Below are 27301 nucleotides of genomic sequence, written 5' to 3'. Positions count from 1 at the left end.
TAATCAGTACTGAATAGAGAACTAGTACTTCACGTGATTTGGGAACTACTGTTAATGCAGCCTGAAATAGTATTTGCCTTTTTTTGCAGCCGCATCACACTGCTGGTTCATCTTCAGCTTGTGATCGACAACAATTCCAAGATCCTTCTCATGTGTGGTATTGCTGAGCTAAATATCCCCCATCTTATAACTGTGCATTTGATTTTTTTCCTGGGTGTAGAACTTTGCACTTATCCCTATTAAATTCTTAAATTTCATGCTATGTTGGATACAACCCTGAGGGTAAAAATCTGTATCAGATGAATCTGCAATTCCTTCAATCCTATAGGGTAGCTTTTGTCCTTTCAACCAAAAGATACCAGGTTGATTCTGTTGCCCCTCATCAAGCGTAACTTGCAGGGGGACAGCTGTGTTAGTCTGTTGGCAGCAAAAACAGTGTCTTGCCATCATTTAGCCCACAAACACTTGTTATAATTTTTTTATAACATACTCTAAGAAAAGAGTTATGTAGCATCATAAAAAATACCTTTCTACTGTTTGTTTAACCTCTTTTTTTAATGGATGCTGGGCTGTGTTGCCCATCTACAACATTTTAGGAGGTTACCTAGGTTTTAGGTGAGGAAGGCAACTAAAAATTAAAAACACATGGTGTGACCTCATGGACAACTAGTGATTAAAAGCAAGGGGTTTTTTTTGTTAAAGAGGTACTAATTCCAGTCCCTGCCATTACGATATTCTACAGCAGAGATAGGGAACGTGTCACTGGAATATAGAACTCCCATTTTCCCTGAGCGGCGACCATGGTAGCTGAAGCTGCTGGGAGTTGGAGCAACAACATCTAGAGTGTAGGGATGGGGTTCACTGCCTAGTTCCGATCCGCTTATATTCCAATAGTCCGTTGTTCAATCCTGATCTGCCATTTTTTTGTTCCTGCTTGCTTTTGCACTTGCCAATTTGATCTGCTGTTGGTTTTTGGGTGGTGGAAAAAATTACATAATTGTAAACAAATGCTTATGTAAATCCATGGAAGTTAATGGATAATGGTGATTGTAATTATGAAGATAATTACATACAATCAGGGGGCCACCGCAAGAAATCAGTGCCAGCCCCAAAAAACAGCGGACTGTCAGATTCAGTCAGAATCCAGTACTAAGTCCAATTTAGCAGATACCGCCAAGGAGGGATGGGAGAGAATGTTCCCCATCTCTGCTCTAGAAGAAGAGAGAAGCTAAATGGAGGAAGAGGAACACCTGAGAAACTTCAGTGAGAAAGCACCTCTTTTGTAGAAGAAAAACATGCATGATGAGGTGAAAGTGGCTAGAGAACTTTTCCCTCCCTCTTCCCTAATACTAAAAACTGAGGATCACCTAATGAAGCAGAACAGCAATAGTTGGAGACTAGACAGGAAAAAAGAGTTATTCCTGTAACATACAATTTATGGAATTCACTGCCACAAGAATGATTAGACAAGTTCATGGGGAAGATGGCCTAGCAGTAGTTATTGAAGATTTCTCTTAACCAATGTGGCTCTCTTCCGTGTCAGTATGCACAGTATCCCTGTGGTTGGTGGGTGGGTGCTGCCAACAGCAGGAGAGGATTCTTGTATATCCCTTACTTGTGGGCTTCTTAGAATCAAACATCACTCAAAACATTATTTTATAGAAAATACCATTTAATAAAATACTATGAAACCATAATTTTGAAACAAGTTAGAGCCACATAGAAGGATTTGGGAAGAAAGCTCTAAAGTAGTTGCCTGTCCCCGTCCCCTTCATCATCAGATGACTAGGAGAGGAAAGAATGAGATGCAGTAACCAGCCACGACTGGATCTAGGATCAAAGAATACTGGCAGGAACAGCTCAGTGTCTGGCTGCCTCTTCATGTTCACAATGTGGGTCTGTGGATGCAAGTCAAGAACAAGTGAAAGATAATATGGGGAAATAGAGGACTTACTATCAGTATTTCACCTGACTCTTGATGAAGTGGCTCCACATTACAATGTGTCAGTAAAAACCAGGTGTCCAGCAAGGGTCACCAGTTAAAGTTTCCCTGTATCCCCAGCTGCAAGGTCTATTCTATCAGTCTCTGCTGATTCCCTGTCTTCAGGCCTGACATCAAGCAGTATGGTGGTGAGGCACCCATTGAAATAGCTCTACTCAAACCTGTGGAGGCAGAAGTACTAGCTCATGCCACATTTTCCTCTTCAATGGGGCTCTGTAGCCAGTGGGGGTAATTGGCTGATGGAAGGCCCTTGCTGGGGGTCTCCTTTGAGCTATGAAAGAGGAGACCATCTGAATGACCATGGTCTAGGAGAGGCTGAGACAAGTCACTAGCTGTTGCAGGAACAGACATGTCTACAAGGGGCACCGTATCCTGAGGGTTAGTCACCTCACCCTCATGGCCTAGCAAGCTCTGACTCGCTGCATCACTTGGCTCATCAGCAGCGTGGGCCTCAGAGAGGTCATTGTGTGTATTTGTTACTTGGCCAGGGACATCAGGGGCAGGATCTCCCTCCCCCTCAGAGCTGAAGTGAACACTACTGATGGGGAGAGACGGCCCAGGAGGCCCACACGTGCAGTCCGTGGTCTGCGTATCCTGACAGAGGCAGCTGTAGGTGGTGGATGCTTCAGAAACACAGCTATTCTTGCGCCTCAGCAGAGACAGTCGACGTCCAAAGCCACTGGGGGCCGGGGCAGCGGAAAGCAGGCGGTTTAGGAGGTGTGCAGGTACATAGCGGGTGTGTTCCAGGCCCTCTGCAATATCCTCAAGGGGTTGGAACTGCATGTCTTCCTTGGCTAGGCTGGAAATCAAGGAAAGGATGTTAAAGGGAGCAGCTGAACCACCACAAGTTGAAAAAGAGCTTGCTTGCAAGACAGGAGTCTTTCCTATTGCCTTCATACACCACACTGGGACTTACTGCTATGGAATGGGGGGCATTTCCATGGTGTGGTAAATGAGGGTCTGAGTCTAATCAGTACGGACTCCATGTGCATTGGGAGAAGAGCCCTGGCTCTACCCTGAAGGGGAGGGAGGAAAGACTAAAAAGAGAAAAGCTAGCTCCAATGTCACAGACTGAAAATAATTCCCACTGATTTAATCCCTTCTCTCCCCATTTACAAAAACCAGGACCATTATTTTCCCTTTCTCTGCCCCCAAATGAAAAAAATGGCTTACGTTATGTCAAAAGTAGAACCCTGGAACGATGGCTGTTGCAACTGGAAAACAGTGGCTGCTGTGTATGGGGCTCGAGGGTTTGAGGCATCCCAATACCGATCCTTCTCCAGGAGTGGCAGGTCCCCGTACATCTCGTCCACTGCCATCATGGAGACCTGTAAGTGACGGGAGGACACCAGGTTACTTCCAAAACAAGTGAATACTAGCCTAGGGAGCACAGAAAACTAGGCTAGGCGCATGTAAACTTGGGAGAATATGGGAATATGACTTTATGGCTCACTTAGATTTCCAACTATTGGAGGATAATCTTTCACATGGAAGGGCAGGCCTGGGCTGCTTTTACTTGTGGAATAACAAATATGCATGACTTCATGAACAAAATATTCTCCTTGTGTTTTCCTTGATAATTTTTTTCCCCCAGAGCAAAATCTTTCCTACTGTGTGGGAAATGATGGCTTGTATAAATTACCCTACTAGCTCTATGGTCTGTCTCTCAGGATCAACTGTATCACTTTAACTCTTTCCTAATACCATTTGCTTTATATCTACCACCACCACCCCACTCTCAGTTGCAGGGGACAATCCATCATGATTTGGAAAGCAGGGATGAATATTTAGCCCTTTCCATACCACACAAAATGGTCCCAATAAAAATTTCCCCCTTCCAAATTTTGAGCACATGGGAAAAGGGGGATGCCCCTTGACTACAGAATGTTATACATCTGGACTATTCCACTTCCATCTTAAAGCACAACAGCAATGATTGGGTGCTGCTAAGTCATTCAAGTCTGGAAACATCCCTGAACAGAAAAGGGAGGGCATAATTACCTGGAAATTCCTGTCAATCAGTAGGTTGGTTTCAAAGTCGTCATCATCCTCCCCAAAAGGGTTGATGAGCTGCTCAGCCACCTGTAAGGTATTTAGATCCACAGTAAAGAGAGGGACACTGTGCCCTGCTCCAGATTCCTTATTTGTTGCCACCAATATGATAACAGACACGGCAAAGGGGAGCAATGTCGGTCCCTCTTCCTACCTTCCAGACACCTATTGATTCATTGACCCTCTCTTTGTCTCTGACCATTTCAAGGCAGATGTACCAACAACAAGCGTCCTAGCACATCTTAACCTACCTCCAACCTGTCATACCTTTAGCCACCCAACGTAGAAGAAGAACTGAAGCAAGGTAAAAACAGGGACCCAGAGATCTAGGTCATGTCCTTTGTAGCCCTGGGTTGGGTCGAGGAACTGCCGCCCAATCAGACAAGAAACAAAGAAGCTGTACACAGCAATGGTAACCACCTGTCAGAGCAGGACAAGAAGAAGCAGGTAGAAGAATTGGGGTGTGTCAGTCACAGAATCTAGGTAGAGCCCTGGCTTCTTGGCCTTAATGAGATCTAATGGATTAATTACTCAGAATTCATGTATGAATCAACTCCTACTAATTTACCCTTTGTCATTAAGTCAGTGTCGCCAAGAAACAGTACAATAATAGATTTTAAACCCTATCTTTATGCATGTTTATGTGAAATAGTATATAATTTCTCATTTTTAAACTGTTTTTCATTCTTGATGCATAAATAGGAATGAGTTAGCATCCTGCACTCCATGCTTAGGCTGTGGGCACACCAGTCACTTCAAAAGTAGTGAGAATGGTTTTTCTGGCTGTATTTTGCAGCGACTCTGCCCTCTGCTGGCCACATCTCCCTTCCCCACTGCTGACTTCAGACCTTTCAGGACCGCCCACAGCAAAGTGTTGAGCCAATCACTGTCTCTGCCTGAGTGTGCAGCAAACCGTTCAGTTACGGAATCTGTCTGAAGCTGAATTTTAAAAAAATGCCCATCAGCTGATCTGACCAGGTTTTAGAGTAAAGAAGGGTGGAGTTTGTCTAGAATTGTGTGCCCCCGTTTTAAGAAAAGAGAGGTGGAAATGCACTGAAACCAGCACAACAGTAAGTGTGTCTCTAAACTTGCTAATGTGAATTAACACCACTACTTTCCTTCAGTGGCATCACTAGTGTTGGTGTCACCAGTGCGGTAACTCATGGTGTCACCCCCATGGACCTCCTCCTGTACCAGACCATACAGAATCCTTAGTAATGTTTTTTGTACTAATGTTACTCGTAAATCGTAATTCCCGTATATGACTGAATGTAATGGCAATAGTAGTGACATAAACAACTAGCAAAATTAAAATTATACCTTTAAATTACAATATCATACGCACAGCCTAAATAGTTTCATGTGGTTAAAGTGAAAATTCAGTAAGAAAACAATAGAATTTGAAGTAAAAACGTTTAAGAACTACATCAAAATTATGTTCATTTTAACACAAACACAATTCTTTGTTACGTTTACTCAGAAGTCCCATTAATTTACAGCACAATCCTAACCATGTCTACTCAAAAGTAAGTCCTAATGAATTCAATGGGGTTTACTCCAGGTACATGGGATCAGCATTCCTTTACTCCCAGAAAAGCAAGTATTGGATTAAAGCTTTCATATTGGAAAGGTTTTCAAAGCACTGCCTTCTCCAACGGCCCAGGGTCTGACTGTGTGCTACGCACAAGAGAAAAAAATATTTAACCCATATTCTTACTTACTCAAACTGAAGACCTCAAAACCACCATTTTGACGTTGTAATGAAGCCTAAGCACTGCCTGGGTCAACAAATCACAAGCCTAGCTCCCCTTATTGGCTACAATCCTGAAAGGGCGGGAGAAAAGCTGCTATACAGATTGGTTAAAAAACAGATTAAACCGTCGTGGAGGGGGCCTGATGGTGTATATTTCGGGAACCAGACAACCTAGAAACTTAGTTGTTGTTTTTAAACTGAAGCTGAGAGTCCGGAGATTAAGGTAAGTTAGCTAGAGACCCGGAGGGGACCCCCCAAAACTGGAAACTCCAGCCGAAAATTGGACACCTGGAAACCCTACTCCATCTTGCACCCCCTGATTAACTGCACCTCGATTGACTTCACCCCGACCCCCCCTTGGTATGCCACTTGCCTGGGCTGGAGGTTTGAATCTCCTGCTCTTTGTCTGCAGAGCCGTTTTTCCCCCATCCTGCCTGGGAAGCCACTCAGGCACGCAGCCCAAGAGCAGGCAGAGGATTCAAACCTCCCGCCTAAAATTCACAGCTGATGAGCGGGCAGGCCAGGCAGGATGGGGGAAAAAAACACTCTGCAGCCGAAGAGCGGAAGATTCCCCAAAAGGGAAGTGGCTGGCGAGATGGCCGCTGCAGGGCTGAAGATAAAGAAAACTGCCCTGCTTCCCAGTTCCTAGGGGCGGCTCTGGGTGTCACCCCCTCTGATGGTGTCATCCGGTGCAGTCCGCACCCCCCTAGTGATGCCTCTGCTTTCCTTGGAAGTCTGTGTGATGTTCCTATATTAATGTATATATGGTAAGTGTTGGTTGTTTAGAAGATACATGGTAAGTGGAGTGAAAGAGTAGGGGGAGTGAATGGGCAGTAGAATGCTAGATGATTGGCTGAGTGTTTAAAATGGCTGAACGTATAAAAGGAAGGGTGAGAGTGGAATCTGGGGGGAGAAGAGAAAGAGTGGGTTGCTTGGTGGGGTTTGAGAGAGTTGTTTGCCAGGAGAGAGTGGAGAAGGAGGGGGGTGGAGTTTGGATTAGTATTGAGTAAAACCATATGCTTATGTGCCTTAAGAAGAAATCTTGTTAATCGTGTTAGCTTTGTTATCTTTAATAAATACTTAATTTGGTTTACCAAAGGCCTGATCCTTGGCTGGGGTTTCACAGACCAGAAGGGAGGGTAAGGTAATGACCAAGGCTGAAGGGGAACTGTAACAAATGGTGGCAGCGGTGAAGAGAATAACAATACCAGTATTCAGAGTCTCTGGGAATACTAGTATTAGGACGTGACTGGTGGTTGCCTAGCAGGGGGATCTGTTGAGATCTGTGCTAGAGCGGGGAGAGAAAAAATAAAATAAAGGGCAGTCCGGACTGGTGGAGTCCCTGGTGGTGCCTAGAGACAGGCAGTAACCACGAGCAGGTAGGAACCTGACAGGGAGAGCCAGGGAAGGACGCCTCACAGGTGGTGGCAGTAGCGGTGGAATACGAACAACAGAGAATCCAGATACGAATACTAGAGAATCCAGAACAGTGGTGTGGCAAACAGAAATAACAAAACAAGATTTCTTGTGAGAGTGACTGGCAAAGAGTGTGTGGCAAAGAGTGAGTGAACTCAAACACCATGGCTGAATATATAAAAATGAAAAGAGAGGAGCTGGTGGAGAAGTGCATAACATTCAATTTACCTCACGAGGGTAAAGGGGTAGATGAATTGAGGGTAGCACTTATAGGATTTGCAACTGCCCAGCAAAAACAACCTGTCAGAGAAGAGATCCCAGAAGGATACTTAAGCAATCCTGCTTATATAGAGTATTTGAGAGAGAAGTTGAGGATGGAAACTGAGAGAATGAGGATGGAAGCTGATGGGAAAGACAAGCAGAGGGAGTTGGAAGCTGAGAGATTGAGGATGGAAGGTGCAGAGAAGGAAAAACAGAGGGAGTTGGAATTTGAGAGAATGAGAGTGGATGCGGAATTACAGGTAGAAAAGTTAAAATTTGAAAGAGAGAAGTTTCATTCTGATGAGACAAGGAAAGACAGAGATGGAGCAAAAATAAAAATTACTCCAAAGGACTTTGCTGTCTATGAGCCTGGTCAAGATCCTCAAATTTACCTCAGCACCTTTGAAAAAGCAGCTCAGTTGTGGGGGCTACCTGAAGATAAATACATGCAGTATTTATCAAATCTGATTAAAGGGGAATTGGCTGAGGTATACCAATATTTCCCCTCAGACAGGCCCGTCACCTATTCTGAATTCAAAGAAGCAGTGTTTAAAAGATTCAGACTGGGGCCTGATTATTTTAGAAAGCTTTTCAGAACCTGCCAGATACAGACAGGGAGGTCTTTCGTGGAGCTGGGGGCAAAACTGATGGACATATTTGGGAAATGGCTGACAAGTGCAAAAGCTCAGTCTGTGGAGGAGGTGAAAAACCTCATGATATTGGATCAATTATACCATCAGTTACCACCAGAAATAAGGCTCCTGGTCAAAGACCGTTCCCCTACATCGGTGCAGGAGGCCGCAGAGATGGCGGATCACTTCGCCACCAACAGAACTGGCTGGGTGGGGAAAACATCAAGAGATTTTAAACCCAGACCATATAACGCTGGCAGAAGGGATGTGGTGCCACAGAGAGTGAGTCCTCCAGTAAAATCTGAAGGGCACAGGACACCCCAGAGTGGATCTGTGTACCCTAAAAGTGAGGAGAAATTATGCTACAAATGTGGTAGACCGGGGCACCTACGTTTTCAATGTGAGGTTGCCAACCCCATTAGTAATCCTGCTCAGACAAGGGCAGTGAAAACAGAGCCCAAGGCTTTAGAAACAGCGAAAAAGGTTCAGTTCTGCCAGATAAACTGGACAGAAGTAACAGACCTTGATTCAAGTCTGAGAGAGGAAGTGAGTGTACAAGGGGCAAATTATTGGGCATTGCTTGACACTGGTGCCGCTCAGATGTTACTGAGGCCAGATTTAATAAAATCTGAAGAAATATTACCTCAGGAAACGGTGAATATCCAAGGAGTGAGGGGTCAACCAGAAAGCTTGCCTGTGGCCCTGGTGAAAATGGCATGGAGAGGCCGAGAGGGCAGATATAAAGTAGGTATTAATGCCCAGCAACAAGAACCAGTAATACTGGGAAGAGATGTAATGGGAGCCCAAGGAAAGATATATGTAGTGACCAGACAGCAAATGGGCAGAGAAAAAGAAGCCATATTAAGGGGGGCTGAAACAAACAGGGTGGAATCTGTTAACCAGCCTCAGGTCACCATAGCAACCACTAGCAGGCCTGCTGAAGGAGACAAACTGTATCAAGTGGTCGCTGATAAGAAAGAAGCAGAGCAATTCAGGGAAGAGCTGCATAAAGATATAAGTTTGAAGCAGATAAAGGAACAAGCTCTGACCCAACAGATTCCTTTCACTGACAAACTGAGGAATCAAGTTGTGTGTGAGAATGGGATTTTATATAGACTGTGGATGCCCGCTGAGAGAAAGGATGAATGTGAACCAGTGAAGCAATTGATAGTACCTAGCAAATACAGAACCAGATTGCTAGAGGTAGCCCACGATGTCCCATGTGCAGGACATCTGGGAATAAAAAAGACCAAGAGGAGATTGGCGGCACACTATTATTGGCCAAACATCTCCAAAGATGTAAAACAACATTGTCTATCTTGTGGAATATGCCAAAAGGTGGGGAAAAGTGGAGTAAAGACTAAGGCACCCTTAAAGCCCCTTCCTATAATTGGACAACCCTTTTATAGAGTGGGAATAGATTTGGTGGGCCCTTTTTCCAAACCCACAAGGCATGGCAAGAAATATATATTGGTGGTGGTGGATTTTGCCACCAGGTACCCAGACGCAGAAGCACTAAGATCTGTAGAAGCCCCTGTAGTGGCAGAGGCTTTATTAAAAATCTTTATGAGGCTGGGTTTCCCTCATGAAGTGCTGATGGATCAAGGCAGTGTATTCATGGGAGAAGTGATGCAATGTATGTGGAAATATGGTCTAAAACATCTAAAGACCACTACTTACCATCCCGCCACTAATGGGTTAACAGAGAGATTCAATGGCGTTTTGAAGGGCATGATCAGAAGCTATGTTCAAGATCACCCACAAGACTGGGATGAACGGTTGGGATGCTTCTTATTTGCATATAGAGAAGTCCCTCAAGAGTCAACAGGCTTCTCACCCTTTGAACTCATGTTCACTAGAAAAGTGAGGGGACCTTTGGAACTATTAAAAAATTCATGGGAAGGAACCCTGGGAGAGTACAAAACATCTGTAGTAGATTTTGTATTGGAATTCCGCAATAAATTAACATCAATGATGGAGGTGGTGAAAAAGAATTTGAGTCAAGCACAGGAGAAGCAACGTTACTGGTATGACAGAACAGCCAGGGAACGTGTGTATGATGTGGGAGATATGGTTATGGCGTTCATACCCAGGAAACATGACAAATTACAGGCTAACTGGGAAGGACCATATACCATCAGAGAAAGGCTTGACACAGTGACGTATGTAATCACCACAGACCAATTAAACAAAAGCAAAGTGGTTCATGTAAATATGTTGAAGCCTTACCATACCAGGGACACACAGGTGTTGCAAGTTACCTTATTCCCTGAGGGAAGCGGGCCTGAACTTCCAGATTTGGTACAGGAAAGCAAAGACAAAGGAGGGGTAGATGAAGTGGAATGGTCAGAGGAGGTGAAGGAGGAAGTAAAAGAAGAGATTCTGAGAGTTTTGAAAACCTATAGGAATCTCTTTAGCAACAAACCTGGCCAAACCAGTATAGTTATACATTCCATTGATACTGGAGATCATGCCCCAATCAGATCTGTTCCGTACCGTGTGAATGGGAAAGTTTTGAATGAGATCAAAAAGGAGGTGGAAGATATGCTGGAATTAGGAGTGATCAGGGAATCCATCAGTCCCTGGGCCTCAAGTATTGTCCTGGTTCCGAAAAAAGATGGAACGACAAGGTTTTGCATTGATTATCGGCTAATCAATAAAATTACTGTCCCAGATGCGTATCCTATGCCTAGGGTAGACGCAATGTTAGAGTTATTGGGGGCAGCAACCATTATCTCTACACTAGATCTCTGTAAAGGATTTTGGCAAATGGAACTAGACGAGCAATCCAGAGCCAAAACTGCCTTCAGTACACCAGATGGGTTATATGAGTTTGTGACCTTACCCATGGGACTAAGGAACTCACCAAGTTCATTTCAGAGGCTAATCAATACTGTGTTGCGAGGCATGTCAGATTTTGCAGTGGCCTATATCGATGACGTGGCCATTTTTAGCAAGTCGGTGCCTGAGCATGTCCAACACCTGACAACAGCATTGGAGGCCTTAAGAAAAGCAGGCCTCACAATAAAAGCTAAGAAATGCCAGTTTGGACTAAAGGAAGTAATCTATTTAGGACATAAGGTGGGGAGTGGGAAAATCACCCCCTTATGGAGCAAGGTGGAGGCAATACAAGCGTGGCCGATCCCCTTAACCAAAAAACAAGTAAGGGCATTTCTGGGTGTGGCTGGATTTTATAGGAAGTTTGTGAGAAATTTTGGGGAAATAGCAACCCCCTTGCATGAATTAACAAAGAAGAAGTGTTCTGAGCGTGTGGTATGGACGGATGAATGTCAGAAGGCTTTTGATCTACTGAAGCAAGCCTTGTGCCAAGGACCCATATTAATAGCACCAGACTATGAGAAACCATTCATCGTGGCTACAGATGCGTCGGACATGGCGCTGGGAGTCGTCTTGCTACAGGAGAGAGAAGGCACCAGACATCCAGTGGCGTACCTGAGTCGCAAGCTGACGCCGAGGGAGAAAAACTATTCGTCGGTCCAGAAGGAGTGCCTAGCGGTCGTGTGGGGACTGAACAAGTTGCGCCCATACGTGTGGGGACGAAGATTCACAGTGACTACGGATCATCGGGCCTTGTTATGGTTGCAGACTATGAAAAACCATAACACTATGCTTCAGAGGTGGTCCTGGGCCCTACAGGACTATCAAGTGGACTTCCAGTTCATAAAAGGCAAGGACAATGTACTGGCCGATGGACTTTCCAGGCAAGTGGCTGGGACTGCAGTGACGTGACCAGACGGAGGAACAAAGAAAGACATTTTCCCCATAGAGACTTTTATTTGTTAACGCGACGTATAAATCCTGGAACAGGAATAATACTCTGCCGTTGTTTTAAGGGGGGGGGAAATGTGATGTTCCTATATTGTATATATGGTAAGTGTTGGTTGTTTAGAAGATACATGGTAAGTGGAGTGAAAGAGGAGGGGGAGTGAATGGGCAGTAGAATGCTAGATGATTGGCTGAGTGTTTAAAATGGCTGAACGTATAAAAGGAAGGGTGAGAGTGGAATCTGGGGGAGAAGAGAAAGAGTGGGTTGCTTGGTGGGGTTTGAGAGAGTTGTTTGCCAGGAGAGAGTGGAGAAGGAGGGGGGTGGAGTTCGGATTAGTATTGAGTAAAACCATATGCTTATGTGCCTTAAGAAGAAATCTTGTTAATCTTGTTAGCTTTGTTATCTTTAATAAATACTTAATTTGGTTTACCAAAGGCCTGATCCTTGGCTGGGGTTTCACAGACCAGAAGGGAGGGTAAGGTAATGACCAAGGCTGAAGGGGAACTGTAACAAATGGTGGCAGCGGTGAAGAGAATAACAATACCAGTATTCAGAGTCTCTGGGAATACTAGTATTAGGACGTGACTGGTGGTTGCCTAGCAGGAGGATCTGTTGAGATCTGTGCTAGAGCGGGGAGAGAAAAAATAAAATAAAGGGCAGTCCGGACTGGTGGAGTCCCTGGTGGTGCCTAGAGACAGGCAGTAACCACGAGCAGGTAGGAACCTGACAGGAAGAGCCAGGGAAGGATGCCTCACAGTCTGCCCTCCTAATATTATTCTCAATAAGCAGAGATTTGGGACCGTGCATTTGCTGAGGTAAGGAGTAATTGCTCCCTCTGGAAGCCCTAGCACATGAGAGGAGATGAGCAATGTAGTTCAACATCAGTTCCCACTCTCCTTTAATCTGGCCCAGTCTGGTGGGGAAAAACATACAAAATTGAGGCGGTTCACCACCAGATGAGCACAACCCCACTCACAAGTTGATCTAGTCATGCTTGCTAGGTGCTTAGAGTCCTTAACTCACCTGGGTGTAGACAAGAGGTACACTGATCCAATCATAGTGGTATAGCATGCTGCAGTTGCCACGAAAAACATTCAATTCCTAAAGGAAGACAACAGCCATTGCTAAGGATGAATCTGAGAAACTTCTGCCCAGCTTAACTTTTCATTCCATCTTCAGGCCTGCTTTGAGCACAGAAACAGCTTGGGTTGCAGTTGCTCTGAATGATGATCTATGTTGGGAGAAGCACAGAGGGAATGTGACCCAGCTAATTCCCCTGGACCTCTCAGTGGCTTTGGATACCACTGACCATGGTATGCTACTAAATTGGGAATTCCAGAAGATGATCCCATGGCATTTATGTTTTAGGGTCCCCAAAGTTGCCTTACATCCCATGCTTTTCACCATCTGTATGAAGCTGTTGGGAGAGATCATCTGAGGATTTGGGTCAAGGTGTCATCAGTATAGGCATGACATCCATCTCTGTTCATACACACATTTTTCACTGGGCTGATGATGCCATCAACAAAATGCATCTTTTTTTTACATTTAATCCAGATTTTCCTTTAATGCAGAAAATTCATTAAGTAATAATAACCCATTATACATCCACGGTCACTGCTAGTGTGGAAGCTTACTAGCACTTTTTGTGTGTGTGTGGGATTTGTCACATGTAGATGATAGGTAGCCTCTATCTCAACACTCATACATCCTTTTGCTCCTCACCTGAGCACAACCTAGCCAAATGATGTGTGTCTATTTCTACTGATTGCCATGTACTTGAAGGCACACATCCAAATTCCATCAACAGGAATCGTTCTCTCAGGATCTCTGCAAGGTACATATGAGAGATTATCTTGAACACTATAATCACAGTACATGCATTGGGCTCCTTTAAAATAATAATAATAGGTCCTAGTATTGAAGGAACTGGCTGAAGAACTCTCAGAACTGCTCTCTATTATCTTTGTGAAATCATGCAGGACCGGTGAAGTGCCGGATGACTGGAGGAGGGCTACTGTTGTCCCTATCTTCAAAAAGGGCAAGAAGGGGGAACCGGGAAACTACAGACCAGTCAGCCTAACATCAATCCCTGGAAAGATTCTGGAGCAGATTATAAAGCAGTCAATCTGTAAGCACTTTGAAAGCAATACAGTGATTACTAGGAGCCAACATGGATTTATGAAGAACACATCCTGCCAAACTAATCTCATCTCATTTTTTGATCTGGTAACCTCCCTTGTAGACTGTGGGAATGCTGTGGACATAATATATCTCTGCTTCAGCAAAGCTTTTGACAAAGTGCCCCATGATATTCTGATTAGCAAGCTAGCTAAATGTGGGCTGGATGAAACAACTATCAGATGGATCCACAGTTGGCTCCAGAATCACACTCAAAGAGTGCTTATCAATGGTTCCTTCTCAAACTGGGCGGAAGTAACCAGTGGGGTACCACAGGGCTCGGTCCTGGGCCCAGTGCTCTTTAACATTTTTATTAACGACTTGGATGAGGAGGTACAAAGCATGCTTATCAAATTTGCTGATGATACAAAGTTGGGGGGCATAGCTAATACCGTGGAAGACAGAAACAAAATTAAAAGGGACCTTGATAGGCTGGAGCATTGGGCTGAAAACAACAGAATGAAATTCAACAGGGATAAATGCAAAGTTCTACACTTAGGAAAAAGAAACCAAATGCACAGTTATAAGATGGGGGATATTTGGCTCAGCAGTACGACATGTGAGAAGGATCTTGGAATTGTCGTTGATCACAAGCTGAATATCAGCCAACAGCGTGATGTGGCTGCAAAAAAGGCAAATGATATATTAGGCTGCATTAACAGAAGTATAGTTTCCAAATCACGTGAAGTACTAGTTCCCCTCTATTCAGCACTGGTTAGGCCTCATCTTGAATACTGCGTCCAGTTCTGGTCTCCACACTTCAAGAAGGATGCAGACAAACTGGAACGGTTCAGAGGAGGGCAACAAAGATGATTAGGGGACTGGAAACAAAGCCCTATGAGGAGAGACTGAAAGAACTGGGCATGTTTAGCCTGGAGAAGAGAAGACTGAGGGGAGATATGATAGCACTCTTCAAGTACATGAAAGGTTGTCACATAGGAGGGCCAGGATCTCTTCTCGATCGTCCCAGAGTGCAGGACACGGAATAATGGGCTCAAGTTGCAGGAAGCCAGATTTCAATCGGACATCAGGAAAAACCTCCTAACTGTTAGAGCCATACGAAAATGGAACCAATTACCTAGAGAGGTAGTGGGCTCTCCGACACTGGAGGCATTCAAGAGGCAGCTGCACAGCCATCTGTCAGGAATGCTTTGATTTAGATTCCTGCATTGAGCAGGGGGTTGGACTCGATGGCCTTGTAGGCCCCTTCCAACTCTATTCTATGATTCTATGATAAGACCTCTTTATATCTTGTGCAAGCACTGTACAATCAAGTAAATATTACTCTTGAGCAACAGCTCAGTATTAAAAGTTAGAACAAAAGAAAACAAATGGCAATGGATATTATGCGGCCCCCCCACGCATGCACACACAAAACACAAGCCTCCATTTTTCCCCATTGTGAAACACAATAGCTAAGACTGGTAACATTTACTCTTGAACACTTCCTGGGATGATTATTATTATTTTAGGTGAGCAAGTACAAGTATAGAAATACCTACATGCATGTCTAGAACAGAAATAGGTAATGAAGGGTGAGATGAGGAATGATTGAGGAGAGGGAAAGAAAAGCATAGTCTAGATGTCTTCCATCAATCTCCACCTACTGGTAGGACAGCATGCAGTGGAACAGCAACAAATATGACTAGGGAAAAAAGGGAGTGTGTAGAATCTAACAGGCCAAATGTGCATGCAGAAAAGTCAGGTCTTTATTACCTGTGTACAATATAACACCCCTGTCTTATCCATCCTTTGGGCCATTCAGTTTTGATAACTGTCATATGTTATATGTGGGATTATGTCTGAAGACTGCATGGAAACCACAGCCAGTTCAGAATATATACACCTCATAGGCTAATGACTGAGATGGGGCAATGGAATCACATTATGCCACTGCTTCGCTGGTTTGTACAGTAGGGCCCCGGTTTAAGGTGCTTCGCTAATGCGGCGGTCTCAATTAGAGGCAATTAGAGTAAAGCCTCACTCATATGGCGATTGTTCCACTTTTACAGCAGTTTTCGGGCGTCACACACCATTCTATTCAATGAGTCCCGCTTTTCAGCGGTTTTCGCTTTTCAGCGGGGGTCTGGAATGTAACCCGCCGTATGAGTGTGGCCCTACTATAGTCTATTTCGGACTGGTTTGGATGTTTTTCTTTCAAGATCTTTTTGGTACTGACCTTTATAAAGTACCTGAAAGAATACCTGTTCTCACATCAATCTGCTTGTGTCTAGAGGGCAGGAAGCAGGCTTTCTCTCTAGGTATCCCCCCCATTTGAGGTATGCTGGGTGGTGATGACCAGGAAAGAGGGCTTTTCAGTGGAGGAGTTCCGTTTGTGGAACTCCCACCTCAGAGAGGTTCACCTGACAACTAGTTTGCTATCTTTTTCATACCAGGCTTTTATTGCTCAGCACTCTAAGCATTTTAATCAACTGCTTTTTTTGTTTGCTTGTCTTACTGCTTTTTAATTGTCTGTTTTTATCTGATTTTGTATAGCTTTATTGATCTTACTGGAAACCAGTGGGTTGAAGGACAGTATAGAAATACATAAGATAAGTAAATAAAGCATTTCTCTGTTTCCAGAGCAGGGACAGAGAACCTTGCTATGCCATGCCATGCCATGTCCCGCTCCCCACACCATACTTCATGCTGTGGAAGATATCCTAAAGGAGAAATGCAGACACAGAGCCCAAAGGGAAGGGGGACCTAACCTAATTCCATAGAGGGGGGGAGGGGAGGCTAACCTGTGGCTCTCCAGATGTTGTTTGATTTCAACTCCCTTCAGCCCCAGCCGGCCTGACAGGAGTTGTCGTCCAGCAGCATTTGGAGAGCCACAGCTTCACCACTCATGACATAAAAGGAAAACATTATATGCTAGTTTAGTCCTAAATTCGTACTCTGTATCCGCACACTACACATTTTTATTGGCTTTATACCAGTTTCATTGCCATGGATTCCCTACAGAATCCTTGTAATTGCAGTTTGGCGAGAGAGCGCAGAGGATTCTGTCAAATCTCCCTACCAGAAATCCAGTTCCCAGAATTTCCTGGGGGAAGAGCGTAATTATTAGACCAATTTAAGCCTATAGGCCAAAGACAAGGATTCCCAGCCTCACCTCCATAAGCAACTTCAGAGCACCGTTATCACGAATGCGGCCTTCTTTGCGCGCCTCTGCAGCTAAGTTGGTAAACCAGACACAGGGGACCCAGTATCTGTTGTAGGAAGTGTTCAGGTTCTCATATTTCTTGCGTTCCTCTCGAGTCATGAATCCTGGGTAGATAGAGGGCTGGTTGTTGATGCAGTCATGCAATCAATATTTTTCTGTTTGAACCTACTAAAGCCTGTTTGAGCCCTATACTGAAGATCTGTCCTCTGAGAGGCTCTAGGCTTCAGGAGAAGCCTTAACACACTGGCAGGACACAAGACATATAGTGAAACCCACACTAACTAGAATGTAGTCTATTTACAAGTGAACAACTTTGTAAGCTGTGTATTTGTGGCATTCAGAAGCAATATATTCCAGATTAAAAAGGTGTCCCTATCATTGCTTTTAAAAACACCCCTATACTTTTTACTATCTCAACCAGCTCTAACACGGCGGGAAGGCAACACTTACCTTTTGCAGCCTTTCCCACAGTGGTCCCAACCCTGTAATCCCATCATCTGAGTGGGAAGAAAGGCCTCCAGTGCTGCACTCACCTGCCTCCACCACATGGTCTATGGTGGGGAAGCGCTTGAATACAGCGATGCTGACTGAGCGCAAGATCAAGACAGCAGAAAGGCTGCAGTACCGCATGAGAGTTCGCCGGTAAAGACGCCCCTTCTCGTCAGGACCATGTACATTCCCCGAGATGGCACACATCAGGCGGTCTGGCATAGGCATGCAGGTGTACTGGCTCCACCAGCGGTTCACCACCAGTGTCACATAGAAGCCTAAATGAATCCAGGGGATGAGGGTTTACATTAGACCTCTGCTCCAGCTGTACACTGCTAAGATAGGCAGTCTCATTCTGAGATAAAACATTTATGCTTCATTTGAAGTAGGACAGAGACCCCAAGCATGTTCTAAAAGCCAAAGCTCATTTCTAGAAATTCTTGATAGTAAGCATAAGTGAGATCTGCAACAAAATGTTGCAGTGTAGACTACATCTGTTCCGTTTCTCAGCCACTCCATTCTATTCTCTCCACTGGTTTTCATTTCCCCTGATCCCCCAAAAGAAGTCTGCCATCATTCCATGCCCTCTAGGCCATTTAGGGGTTCCCAACAGCATTCAATCCTCACTGGGCCATTTTGGGGTTTCTCCCTCTAAGGATTTTTTTTTCTAAAATATTTTTATACTTCTGCATGCCTACTTGGTATCTTGCCTTTTGCACATGTGGATGATCCCATTTGGGCTACACATGAGGAACATCACTCACAGAATGCAGTTTGTTGTTAATATACATGACATTTCCCAAACAGGTGCAGAGTTCCTTTCCTCCTTGCCAAGTATCAAGGAGATGGAGTTTCCTGGCCAGGTCTTTCTGGCTATCAGAGAGATTTGAGCCTCATCAGCCCCCATCATGATAGTTAGCCACTGGATAAAACAAATACACAAGGCATCCATACTCTACCCAGTTTCCAGATGGAGCAATTAAAAGCCCATAGCATCCTCTGAAAATGGAAATGGATTGCCTTCAAGTTGATCCCGCCTTATGAAGACCCTATGAATAGGGTTCTCATGGTAAGTGGTATTCAGGCGGGGGGGTTACCATTGCCTCCCTCTGAGGCTGAGAGGCAGTGACTGGCCCAAGGTCACCCAGTGACCTTCATGGCTGTGTGGGGATTCGAACCCTGGTCTCCCAGGTCGTAGTCTAGCACCTTAACCACTACACCACACTGGCTCTCATAACATCCTTTACCATGTCGTTATCTTGATAGACTAGGGAGTGGGGGTCAAACCAAAATCTAAACCAGGAGCATTTTTAATGCTTAAATGCTTAGCCTATATTATTGTCCACGACCCTTGCAATCAGCAAAGGGCAGCTAAGAAACTAAATTATATATGTTTGGATGAAGGTCCTGCTAGCAGCCAGCTTTGGGATAGGCACATGCATGAGGAAAGAGCATATGTATTGGAGGGAGATGGAATTCAGGCATCTCACCCAGAACAAAGGAGACGGGGATGAGATTGGCATAGTTGTCACAGTAAATCACCACCTTTTCGAAGTCCCGTTTCTGATTCTCACTTAAGACAAAGCTAGAGGCAGGAATAAGAATGAGAAAAATATTAAGAAAGGTGTATATTTCAAGTGGGTTCGGCTGGCACACTTGGATTTGCCGAGTTCCACATGCTTGTACTCTTCTAAGGGGAGAACCTAAATGCAGACTGTCTATGGACATCTAGAAGTGAGAGCTGTTTAACACATTATCGTGAAACAGGACATAGATCTTGGAGCAGCTTCATATACCAGAGCAGCTTTTGCCAACTTGGTGCCCTCCAGGTGTTTTAGGACACAACTCCCATCAGTTCCAGCCAAGGCTCATGGGAATTGTAGTCTGAAACATCTGGAGGGCACCAGGTTGGCAATGGCTGCAAAGGAGTGCTCAAATTACACAAATGCCAGGAGCTAAGGGCTCTTGTTATGCATGCAATATGCAAAGAGCTAGGCTGAATCATGCAAAAGGATGGTCAATGGTATCGAAAGCTGCTGAGAGATCAAGAAGAATCAACACTCCCCCTGTCTCTCTCCCGACAGAGGTCATCATACAGGGCGACCAAAGCTGTTTCTGTGCCAAAACCAGGCCTCAAACCCGACTGAAATGGATCTGGATAATCGGTCTCATCCAAGAATGTCTGGAGCTGGCCTGCCACCACCCTTTCAAGGACCTTGTCCAGGAATGGAACATTTGCCACCGGCCTATAATTAAGATTTTCTGGGTCCAGGGTGGGTCTCTCCAGGAGTGCTCTCACTACTGCCTCTTTCAGGCAGCCAGGGACCACCCCCTCTCACAGAGAGACATTAATCACTTTCCTGGCCCAGCCGGCTGTTCCATCCCTGCTAGCTTTTATTAGCCAAGAAGGGCAAGGATCCAGCACAGAAGTGGTTGCATGAACCTGTCCAAGCATCTTGTCAACGTCCTCAAGCTGTACCAACTGAAACTCATCCAAGAAATCAGGAAAAGGCTGTGCTCTGGATACCTCGCTTGATTCACCTGCTATAACACTGCAGTCTAAGTTCTGGCGAATGCTAAAGATTTTATCCTGGAGGTGCCTAGCAAATTCATTACAGTGGGCCTCAGATGGGTCTACCATGTCCTTGGGGCCAGCATGTAATAGTCCCCGGACAATTCTGAAGAGCTCTGCTGGGCGGCAGATTGATGATTTGATAGTGGCAGCAAAATATTGTTTTTTTGCTGCCCTCACTGCCCCTAAATACAGCTTACCATAGGCACTTACCAGTGTATAATTGCATCCACCAGGAGTTCGTCTCCATCTGCACTCAAGCCGTCTCCTATATTGTTTCATCGCTCTCAGCTCTGGGGTATACCATGGAGCCGTACGAGCTCTACACAGGAGAGGGTGCTCAGGAGCAATCATGTCAACCGCCCAGGTCATTTCTGTATTCCACAGCTCAACCAGGGTTTCGACAGGAGCTCCAGCCCTATCAGCCGGAAAACTCCCCAGAGCCACTTGGAAACCATCCGGATCCATTAGTCTCTGGGGGCGGACCAACTTAATAAGTCCCCCACCCTTGCAGAGGGGAATAGCCGCTGTAAATCTAAACTTCAGCAAGCAGTGATCTGTCTATGACAGAGGGACTGATGTAAGGCCCCCCACATTCAGATCACCAACTCCATGTCCAGTTGCAAAAACCAAGTCTAGAGTATGCCCTGCTACATGTGTTGAGCCAATGGCATATTGGGATAGTCCCATGGTTGTCATGGAGACCATGAAATCCTGAGCCGCCCCGGATAAGGTGGCCTTGACATGGATGTTGACATTCCCCAGAACCAACAGTCTGGGGGATCTCAACAGTACACCCAAGACCACCTCCGTCAGCTCAGCTAGGAAGTCTGTTGGGCAGCGGGGTGGGCAGTCTATCAACAGAATCCCATCTGTCCCGCTGACCCAACACAAGGTGCAAACACTCCAGACCAGTAGTCACATGGACAGGGTGCTTGCAGAGGGAGATGGAGCTCCTATAGACCACAGCAAACCCCCCTCCCTGACCCTCAGGTCTAGCCTGATGCTGAACCAGGTACTCTGGCAGACATAGCTGGGAGAGATTGACTTCTCCCTGCTCACCCACCCAGGTCTCGGTTATACATGCCAGATTGGCTGCCTCAACCACAATTAAATTGTGAATGAGAGATACCTTATTGTGCACCAATCTGGCGTTTAGGAGCAGCATCCGGAGGTCTGAGAGCTGGCTGATAGGGCAACCAACAAACCTGCGGGTGTGGGGAGGAATGGAACAAGGCAGTCATTAACTGCCAGGACCGCGTCCCCCTTACCTGGCAAGTCCTCCTCACAACGCCATATCTCCTTCTACCCATCACTACACTGATTGATAAGATGACTACCAAAACTGGGAGCTGATTTGATGCCAGTCCAGATCTACTATTTACAGGAGAGTCCTCCCTAGTTATCAGCAGGATAGCAAAGTATACAAAACTAAGCTGGAGTTTCAAAAGTCCTGAATCAATCATACTGATCTAGGAATGAAAACTGGAGAAGTACATTTTAAACTTGGAGAGAAGGAACTGTACAGCCAACAGAACAAAGAAAGATTGAGGATACTTTCACTACTACTCTTCACTGCCTATATTTCAGTCCCAGGGACCGTCATTTCAGTCTCTCAAGTTCTGACACTGCTATTCTCCCAATCAGTCTGCTCTATCCTTGTGACCCATTCCATTCCCTCTCGGAATCAATTTCTTGCTTTCATTGTAGCTTATTTGCAGGCTGCATTTATTTAAGAACCCAGGCATGTCAACTGACATTGGGGTAGCTCCCATTATTTGCTATGAACACTCTCTCTCTCTCTGTCTCTCTCTGTCTCTCTCTCTCTCTGTCTGTCTGTCTCTGTCTCTGTCTCTGTCTCTGTCTCTCTGTGTGTGTGTGTGTGTGTGTGTGTGTGTGTGTGTGTGTAAAAAAAAGAGAGAGAGATTCCCATTCATTTAAATAGTTTCTGATTGATGTAGGTTTTCAGGATTGGTCGGAAGCAACCTAATTACAGTTGCAAAATGGGGTGAGGCTAGGCAATGCCATATTTATACATGCCCTACCCATCACCCATCACAGTGTTAGGTTTCAACTTGGGCTGGTTAGAACAAGGTTGTTCCAAGGGCTGTGCAAAACCTCCCTGATCATACATCCAAATCCCTCCCCCCCACCCCCACTCCAAATAAAAACATTTGTCTGAATCAACTATTATCATAAAAGGCTTCTAATTTAAACAGAATTAGTACTGCCCTCTACAGGATGGTTCCAAGTTATCATTGAATTAGAAAAAGAATTTGATGATCCCTGAATGCAGAGAGAGAGAGAGAAAGAGAAGGTGAGTGAGTGAGTGAGTGAGTGAGTGGGTATGGGACAACTAGAAGATATACCCTTCCCCTAACTTGAGCAGTCCTGGGATACCTGGACCAGTATTTGCCATGGATATGAGAATGACTCCCCATGCTCTCATTTACCGATAGGTAAGACTGAGTCCCAGGTAGGAAGCAGAGAAGACCAGGAACTCCTTGTAGAGCAACTTGTAGATGCTTCCACGCCAGAGAGTCAGCAGCTTGTAGAAGCCACCAAAGCGGGCGTTGGCCACACGGGCTGTGTATGTGACGGTCATGTTGTGGCATAAAGACACACAGTTGGTCTGTAATGCAGGGAGAAGCAGAATGAAAGTCTCAATCACTGCAAATATTTCCCATCAGCAGCATGTATTGTAGTAACTAAGAGAGCTTCTGTGTGCTTCAACAACCCTGCTCTGCTACAAACTGCAGCAACCCCTAGAGTCAGATTAAGTGTGAACACCCTCTCCCCAAGCACTCCTTCCCACAGATAAGGGGGTCATCTTGTATGCTCCTCGCAGAAGACAATGGTGCAGTTTGGTAATTTTAGACTTTGGACTCAGTTGATGGTTGCACGTGTGTGGGCTTTTTAGATGATAATGTGTATTACTTATTTCAAAATGTCGTAAACCAGCCCTGCTGCATTGGGGACAGAGCTTGTGCTCATTCTGCTGCATGGGGCCCTGGCCTTCTCCTCTGAAGTACTGCCCAGACTGGGGACTTCCGGGAAGGGTGACTTAGCCTGTGCCTGCTTTTGAGACGGGCTCCTGCCTCAAAAGAAGCTTATTCAGATATATCAGTCAGTTTTTTCTTTTTTTTTGACTGATTAAACTTCTCCCGGGTAGGGAGAAACGAAGAGATTAGCCTCAAAGCCTATTTTTGTTGGGACGACCAGATCTCATTAATTTATGGGACGAGGTCCAGCCGACGAAGGTGGGACGGATTTTCAACAGCAAGCTCTATCTGATAAAGCGAACGTACATCTTATCTTCTAAGAGAGAACGCACTAACAGGCAAGCACCCTTCTTTCTATATTTTTCTTTTACTTGACTTAAATTGTTGCTGTTTAAAAGAGATTTGCCAGATTGATCGGTTTTTGACATCTCACTGGGGAGCCATAACTTCTCTCTGCTACGCACTAATTAATAGCTTATCTCTGTTTTTGTTGCAAAAAGCTGTCCTGGATTTGCATTCTAAAGATATACACAGAAGAGGGATTTCTATTCCAGATTTTTATTTTGAAGAATATTATATTGTCTGAGACTACTCTCTTTTTGGTCTATTTTATTTTGACGAATCTGTTTCTTGACGACTGCCATTAATTGTTTCGATCCTGGGAACTGCATTTTGTTTACTTAACTATGGAGAGATAAGGCTGTCTGCTCTGTTTATACTGTGATGTCACCAAGTTTGGAGTATTAACCCAATTGTTGCTGAAATAAGAAGTGGTTTTCCTATATTTTTCTTTTAAAATGGCAATTAAGAAAGTGGCTGAGAATCTGGAAATAACTATGTTTCAGAAAATAATGGATGAGATTGAGATAACGAAACAAAACCTGCGACAGGGTTGTAAGGAGCTGAAAATTGAATTGAGTAAAATGACGCAGGAGATTAAAGATATAGGGGTCCCTGTGAGAGAGGTGACCCTGGAAGGGGTCCCTGTGAGAGAGGAGACCCCGGAGATTGGAACAAACGTGGAACAGGAAAAAGATTTGGAGTCTATGGACTTTAGAAATAAAATCTATTGTTTGGAGACACAGGAGATTAAAGATATAGGGGTCCTTGTGAGAGAGGAGACCCTGGAGACTGGAACAGGGGTCCCTGTGAGAGAGGAGACCCTGGAGACTGGAACAGGGGTCCCTGTGAGAGAGGAGACCCCGGAGATTGGAACAAACGTGGAACAGGAAAAAGATTTGGAGCCTATGGACTTTAGAAATAAAATCTATTGTTTGGAACTCAATGTTATCTCTGAAGAAATTAATGAAGATTCTAGAGATAAAGTTATCAATGGCATGGATAATCTTCTGGACTGGAATGATGTGATGGAGCCCAATATAGAGAAAATCTATGGAACTAACTGCAGCCATGTGACAATGGAAAAACTTTCAAGAGATGACCCAGTGTATTTTGAAAAAAAGAACAGAGATATGATTTTACAGCAGTATTTCAGCAACCTATTCAGAATGGATGGCAAGAAAATATTTGGGATAGAGGTAATTCCCATCAGACTCTTACTATATGACTATGGCTTTGACAGCAAGATTATTATGGAATACTGATAATGGAAGATTGGATACTGAAATTACTGGACTTAACAAGACTACTGAAGATGGAAGATGGAAAATGGAACTAATAGGGATAATAGAACAATGGCTACTGAAATTACTGAACCTAACAGATTCTGATGTGATGGATTAATTGAAATGTTTATTTTGACTATGGTTATGACAATAAGATTATCATAATTAGTAATGAGATGGATTAATCGATATGCTTATCTGGAAAAAAAAAATTGATAGATATATTTCTTAAAGAATTGAAACCTCTCTTTGACTTTTTGTGGAAAGAATAAAGTAATGTTTATGAGATTTGATGATTAAGTAAGATAACTATTGGAGGAAAGTGATTTTATAATATGACTTAAGAGACAGGATTGTTATATATTATAGACTTATAACTGATCTGATCTTTGACAAATGGGAAGTCAATATTTTACTCTTTATTTTTTATTTTTATTTTTATTTTTATTTTTTTTTGTTTAACTATTTTTGATTTTGTTTTTTGTCTTTGAATGTTTTATGATTTCGTCTTGTATGTTTTATGAAAATTTGAATAAAAATTATTGAAAAAAAAAAAAAGAAGTACTGCCCAGACTGCACCACTGCTAGAAAGGAACTTGCTCTTCTGTGGATGCTCCATGTGTGTAAAAAATCTACCCTTCCATGGTGGTGGTAGGCTTATTTATTTTATTTCTTATTTTATTATTAAATTTATATCCCACACTTACTCTCAAAAGGAGCCCAGGGTGGCAAATAAAAGTGACGTAACATGAAAAAATATAGAAAAACATTTAAAAAACAAAACATCTTTAAAAACATCTTAAAAACAATTACAATGCAGATGCAGACTGATTTGTGGATGAAAATCATGTGCCTCAAACTGGGCTTCTGTGCAGCATTGCTCTTCCCTCATGCTCTGTGGGTGGGTAGGAGGTGACGAGGGAGGAGAGGGAGGGAGAGTGGAGAGTGAGACGGGGTGGAGTGAACAATTGTTTAAAAAAATGGATGGTGGTGGTGAAGAATGGAGTGGAGGGAAAAAGGAGCTAGAGGGCAAGAACATGGATAAAGGAGGAGAAGCAGGCAGCAGTAGAATGGAGATAAAGAACTGTGGAGGTGAAATATGACAACGTGTATTTGTATGAATACTGTCTTTGCACTTGGCACACAAAGTGGCCTCGGTCACCCTCTCTGGCTACTGTGCTGCATTTGCAGTATTTTAACTTTTTAGCATCTCAAGGGAAAATGTTTGCTTGGGTGGGTGTCCCTTAGTTGGTGGCAGGGCAGGTCCGGGGGGTGGTTAAGTGAGAGAGATTATGCTTGCTGGCTTAATGGGGGGGGAGGGCTGCACTTGGTTTGATGTGCAAAGAACTGAGTAGTGGCCTCTGCCTCCCTCCCCATCTCACTTACCAACAGAGAGACCACCATTGCTATCTTACGGATAAAAAGAATTACTCTACTACCTCTGTATGTGTTTATTTTTGATGTTGTTTTAGGCTACTTAGATGTGCAGCAGCCAAGGCCAGTACCTTGTAAGGTTTTTTTAAGTAATTGAAATGTAATTGTAGTGATCACCTTTGAGAAGAGGTAAAGTAATCAGTTACTTTCAGAGCCATTGCAATTGTAACGGTAATTACTACTTTTTTGGGCCAGGTAATTGTAACTGTAATTTATTAATTTTTAAAAGTAATCTTCCAAGCTCTGATAAAATGCCTCTCAAACAGGATTTCTTTTGAGAGAGAGAGAGAGAGAGAGAGAGAGGACACTTACATGAATGAGAGAGTTTTGGTTGGTGGGCGAGGTTATAGGAAACTAAGGGTACTTCCAGACAGGGACCTTACATAGTAAAAGGGTTATTCAGATCCAATTTTTTTATGTGCATGATTGACACATTACCTTCCACACATTTCTCTCCCCCCCCCAAGTCATGGATATTTGTTGCTTTTCCACCACTTGCCATCCACACCAGTGGGAGGAGCATGATGGAATGTATCCAGGCTGGTTTTGGGATTCAATACCACTATTTATAAAATATAATCTTATAAAATATTTTTAAATTTTTATATTTTTAAAATATCATTTTAAAAGTCTGATGTAGGTACTGCAGTTACAGTCCTCTGTGGTAACCCCCCACATTTATTGTGTGGAGATCTTGACAGGACAGGCCCTTTAAAGTAGGGATGGAAGGGTCTGTCAATTTCACTTTTCCCAGTTTCTAGTTTTTCCAGTCTTAAATTCAGTTCTCCACATTTCTGCACCAATTTGCATTTTAAAAAATCCTCACGAAGATTCATAATTTTAGTGCTAATTTCTCCTAAAAACACATTTTATACAGTGTTGACTAATGTACACATTCTTGCAAGCAATTATACCTAATATAATACTTC

General features: G+C 44.0%; 1 protein-coding gene across 6 annotated transcripts in view; it reads right to left on the bottom strand.

The window, feature by feature from the left end:
* Nucleotides 1-1673: 1673 nt before the first annotated feature.
* Nucleotides 1674-27301, bottom strand: part of BEST2 (bestrophin 2) — a 40390-nt gene continuing 14762 nt past the window's right edge. For 3 of the 6 annotated variants that reach the window (XM_061616724.1, XM_061616723.1, XM_061616722.1), the window contains exons 2-10: nucleotides 22765-22943; nucleotides 19230-19324; nucleotides 17784-18017; nucleotides 17200-17354; nucleotides 12927-13004; nucleotides 4322-4474; nucleotides 4004-4084; nucleotides 3176-3330; nucleotides 1674-2801 (exon numbers count right to left, since the gene is read on the bottom strand). In XM_061616724.1, the coding sequence (XP_061472708.1) occupies nucleotides 2186-2801; nucleotides 3176-3330; nucleotides 4004-4084; nucleotides 4322-4474; nucleotides 12927-13004; nucleotides 17200-17354; nucleotides 17784-18017; nucleotides 19230-19324; nucleotides 22765-22916 (1719 nt within the window). In that variant the 5' untranslated portion in view covers nucleotides 22917-22943 and the 3' untranslated portion in view covers nucleotides 1674-2185. The remainder of the gene's footprint in view (nucleotides 2802-3175; nucleotides 3331-4003; nucleotides 4085-4321; nucleotides 4475-12926; nucleotides 13005-17199; nucleotides 17355-17783; nucleotides 18018-19229; nucleotides 19325-22764; nucleotides 22944-27301) is intronic. The other 3 variants (XM_061616727.1, XM_061616725.1, XM_061616726.1) reach the window with 3 other exon arrangements.

Source organism: Rhineura floridana, chromosome 3 (genome assembly GCF_030035675.1).
Source record: "Rhineura floridana isolate rRhiFlo1 chromosome 3, rRhiFlo1.hap2, whole genome shotgun sequence".
Classification (NCBI taxonomy): domain Eukaryota; kingdom Metazoa; phylum Chordata; class Lepidosauria; order Squamata; family Rhineuridae; genus Rhineura; species Rhineura floridana.
The sequence above is the reverse complement of the archived record's forward strand: the minus strand, read 5'-3'. Positions and strand labels throughout refer to the sequence as shown.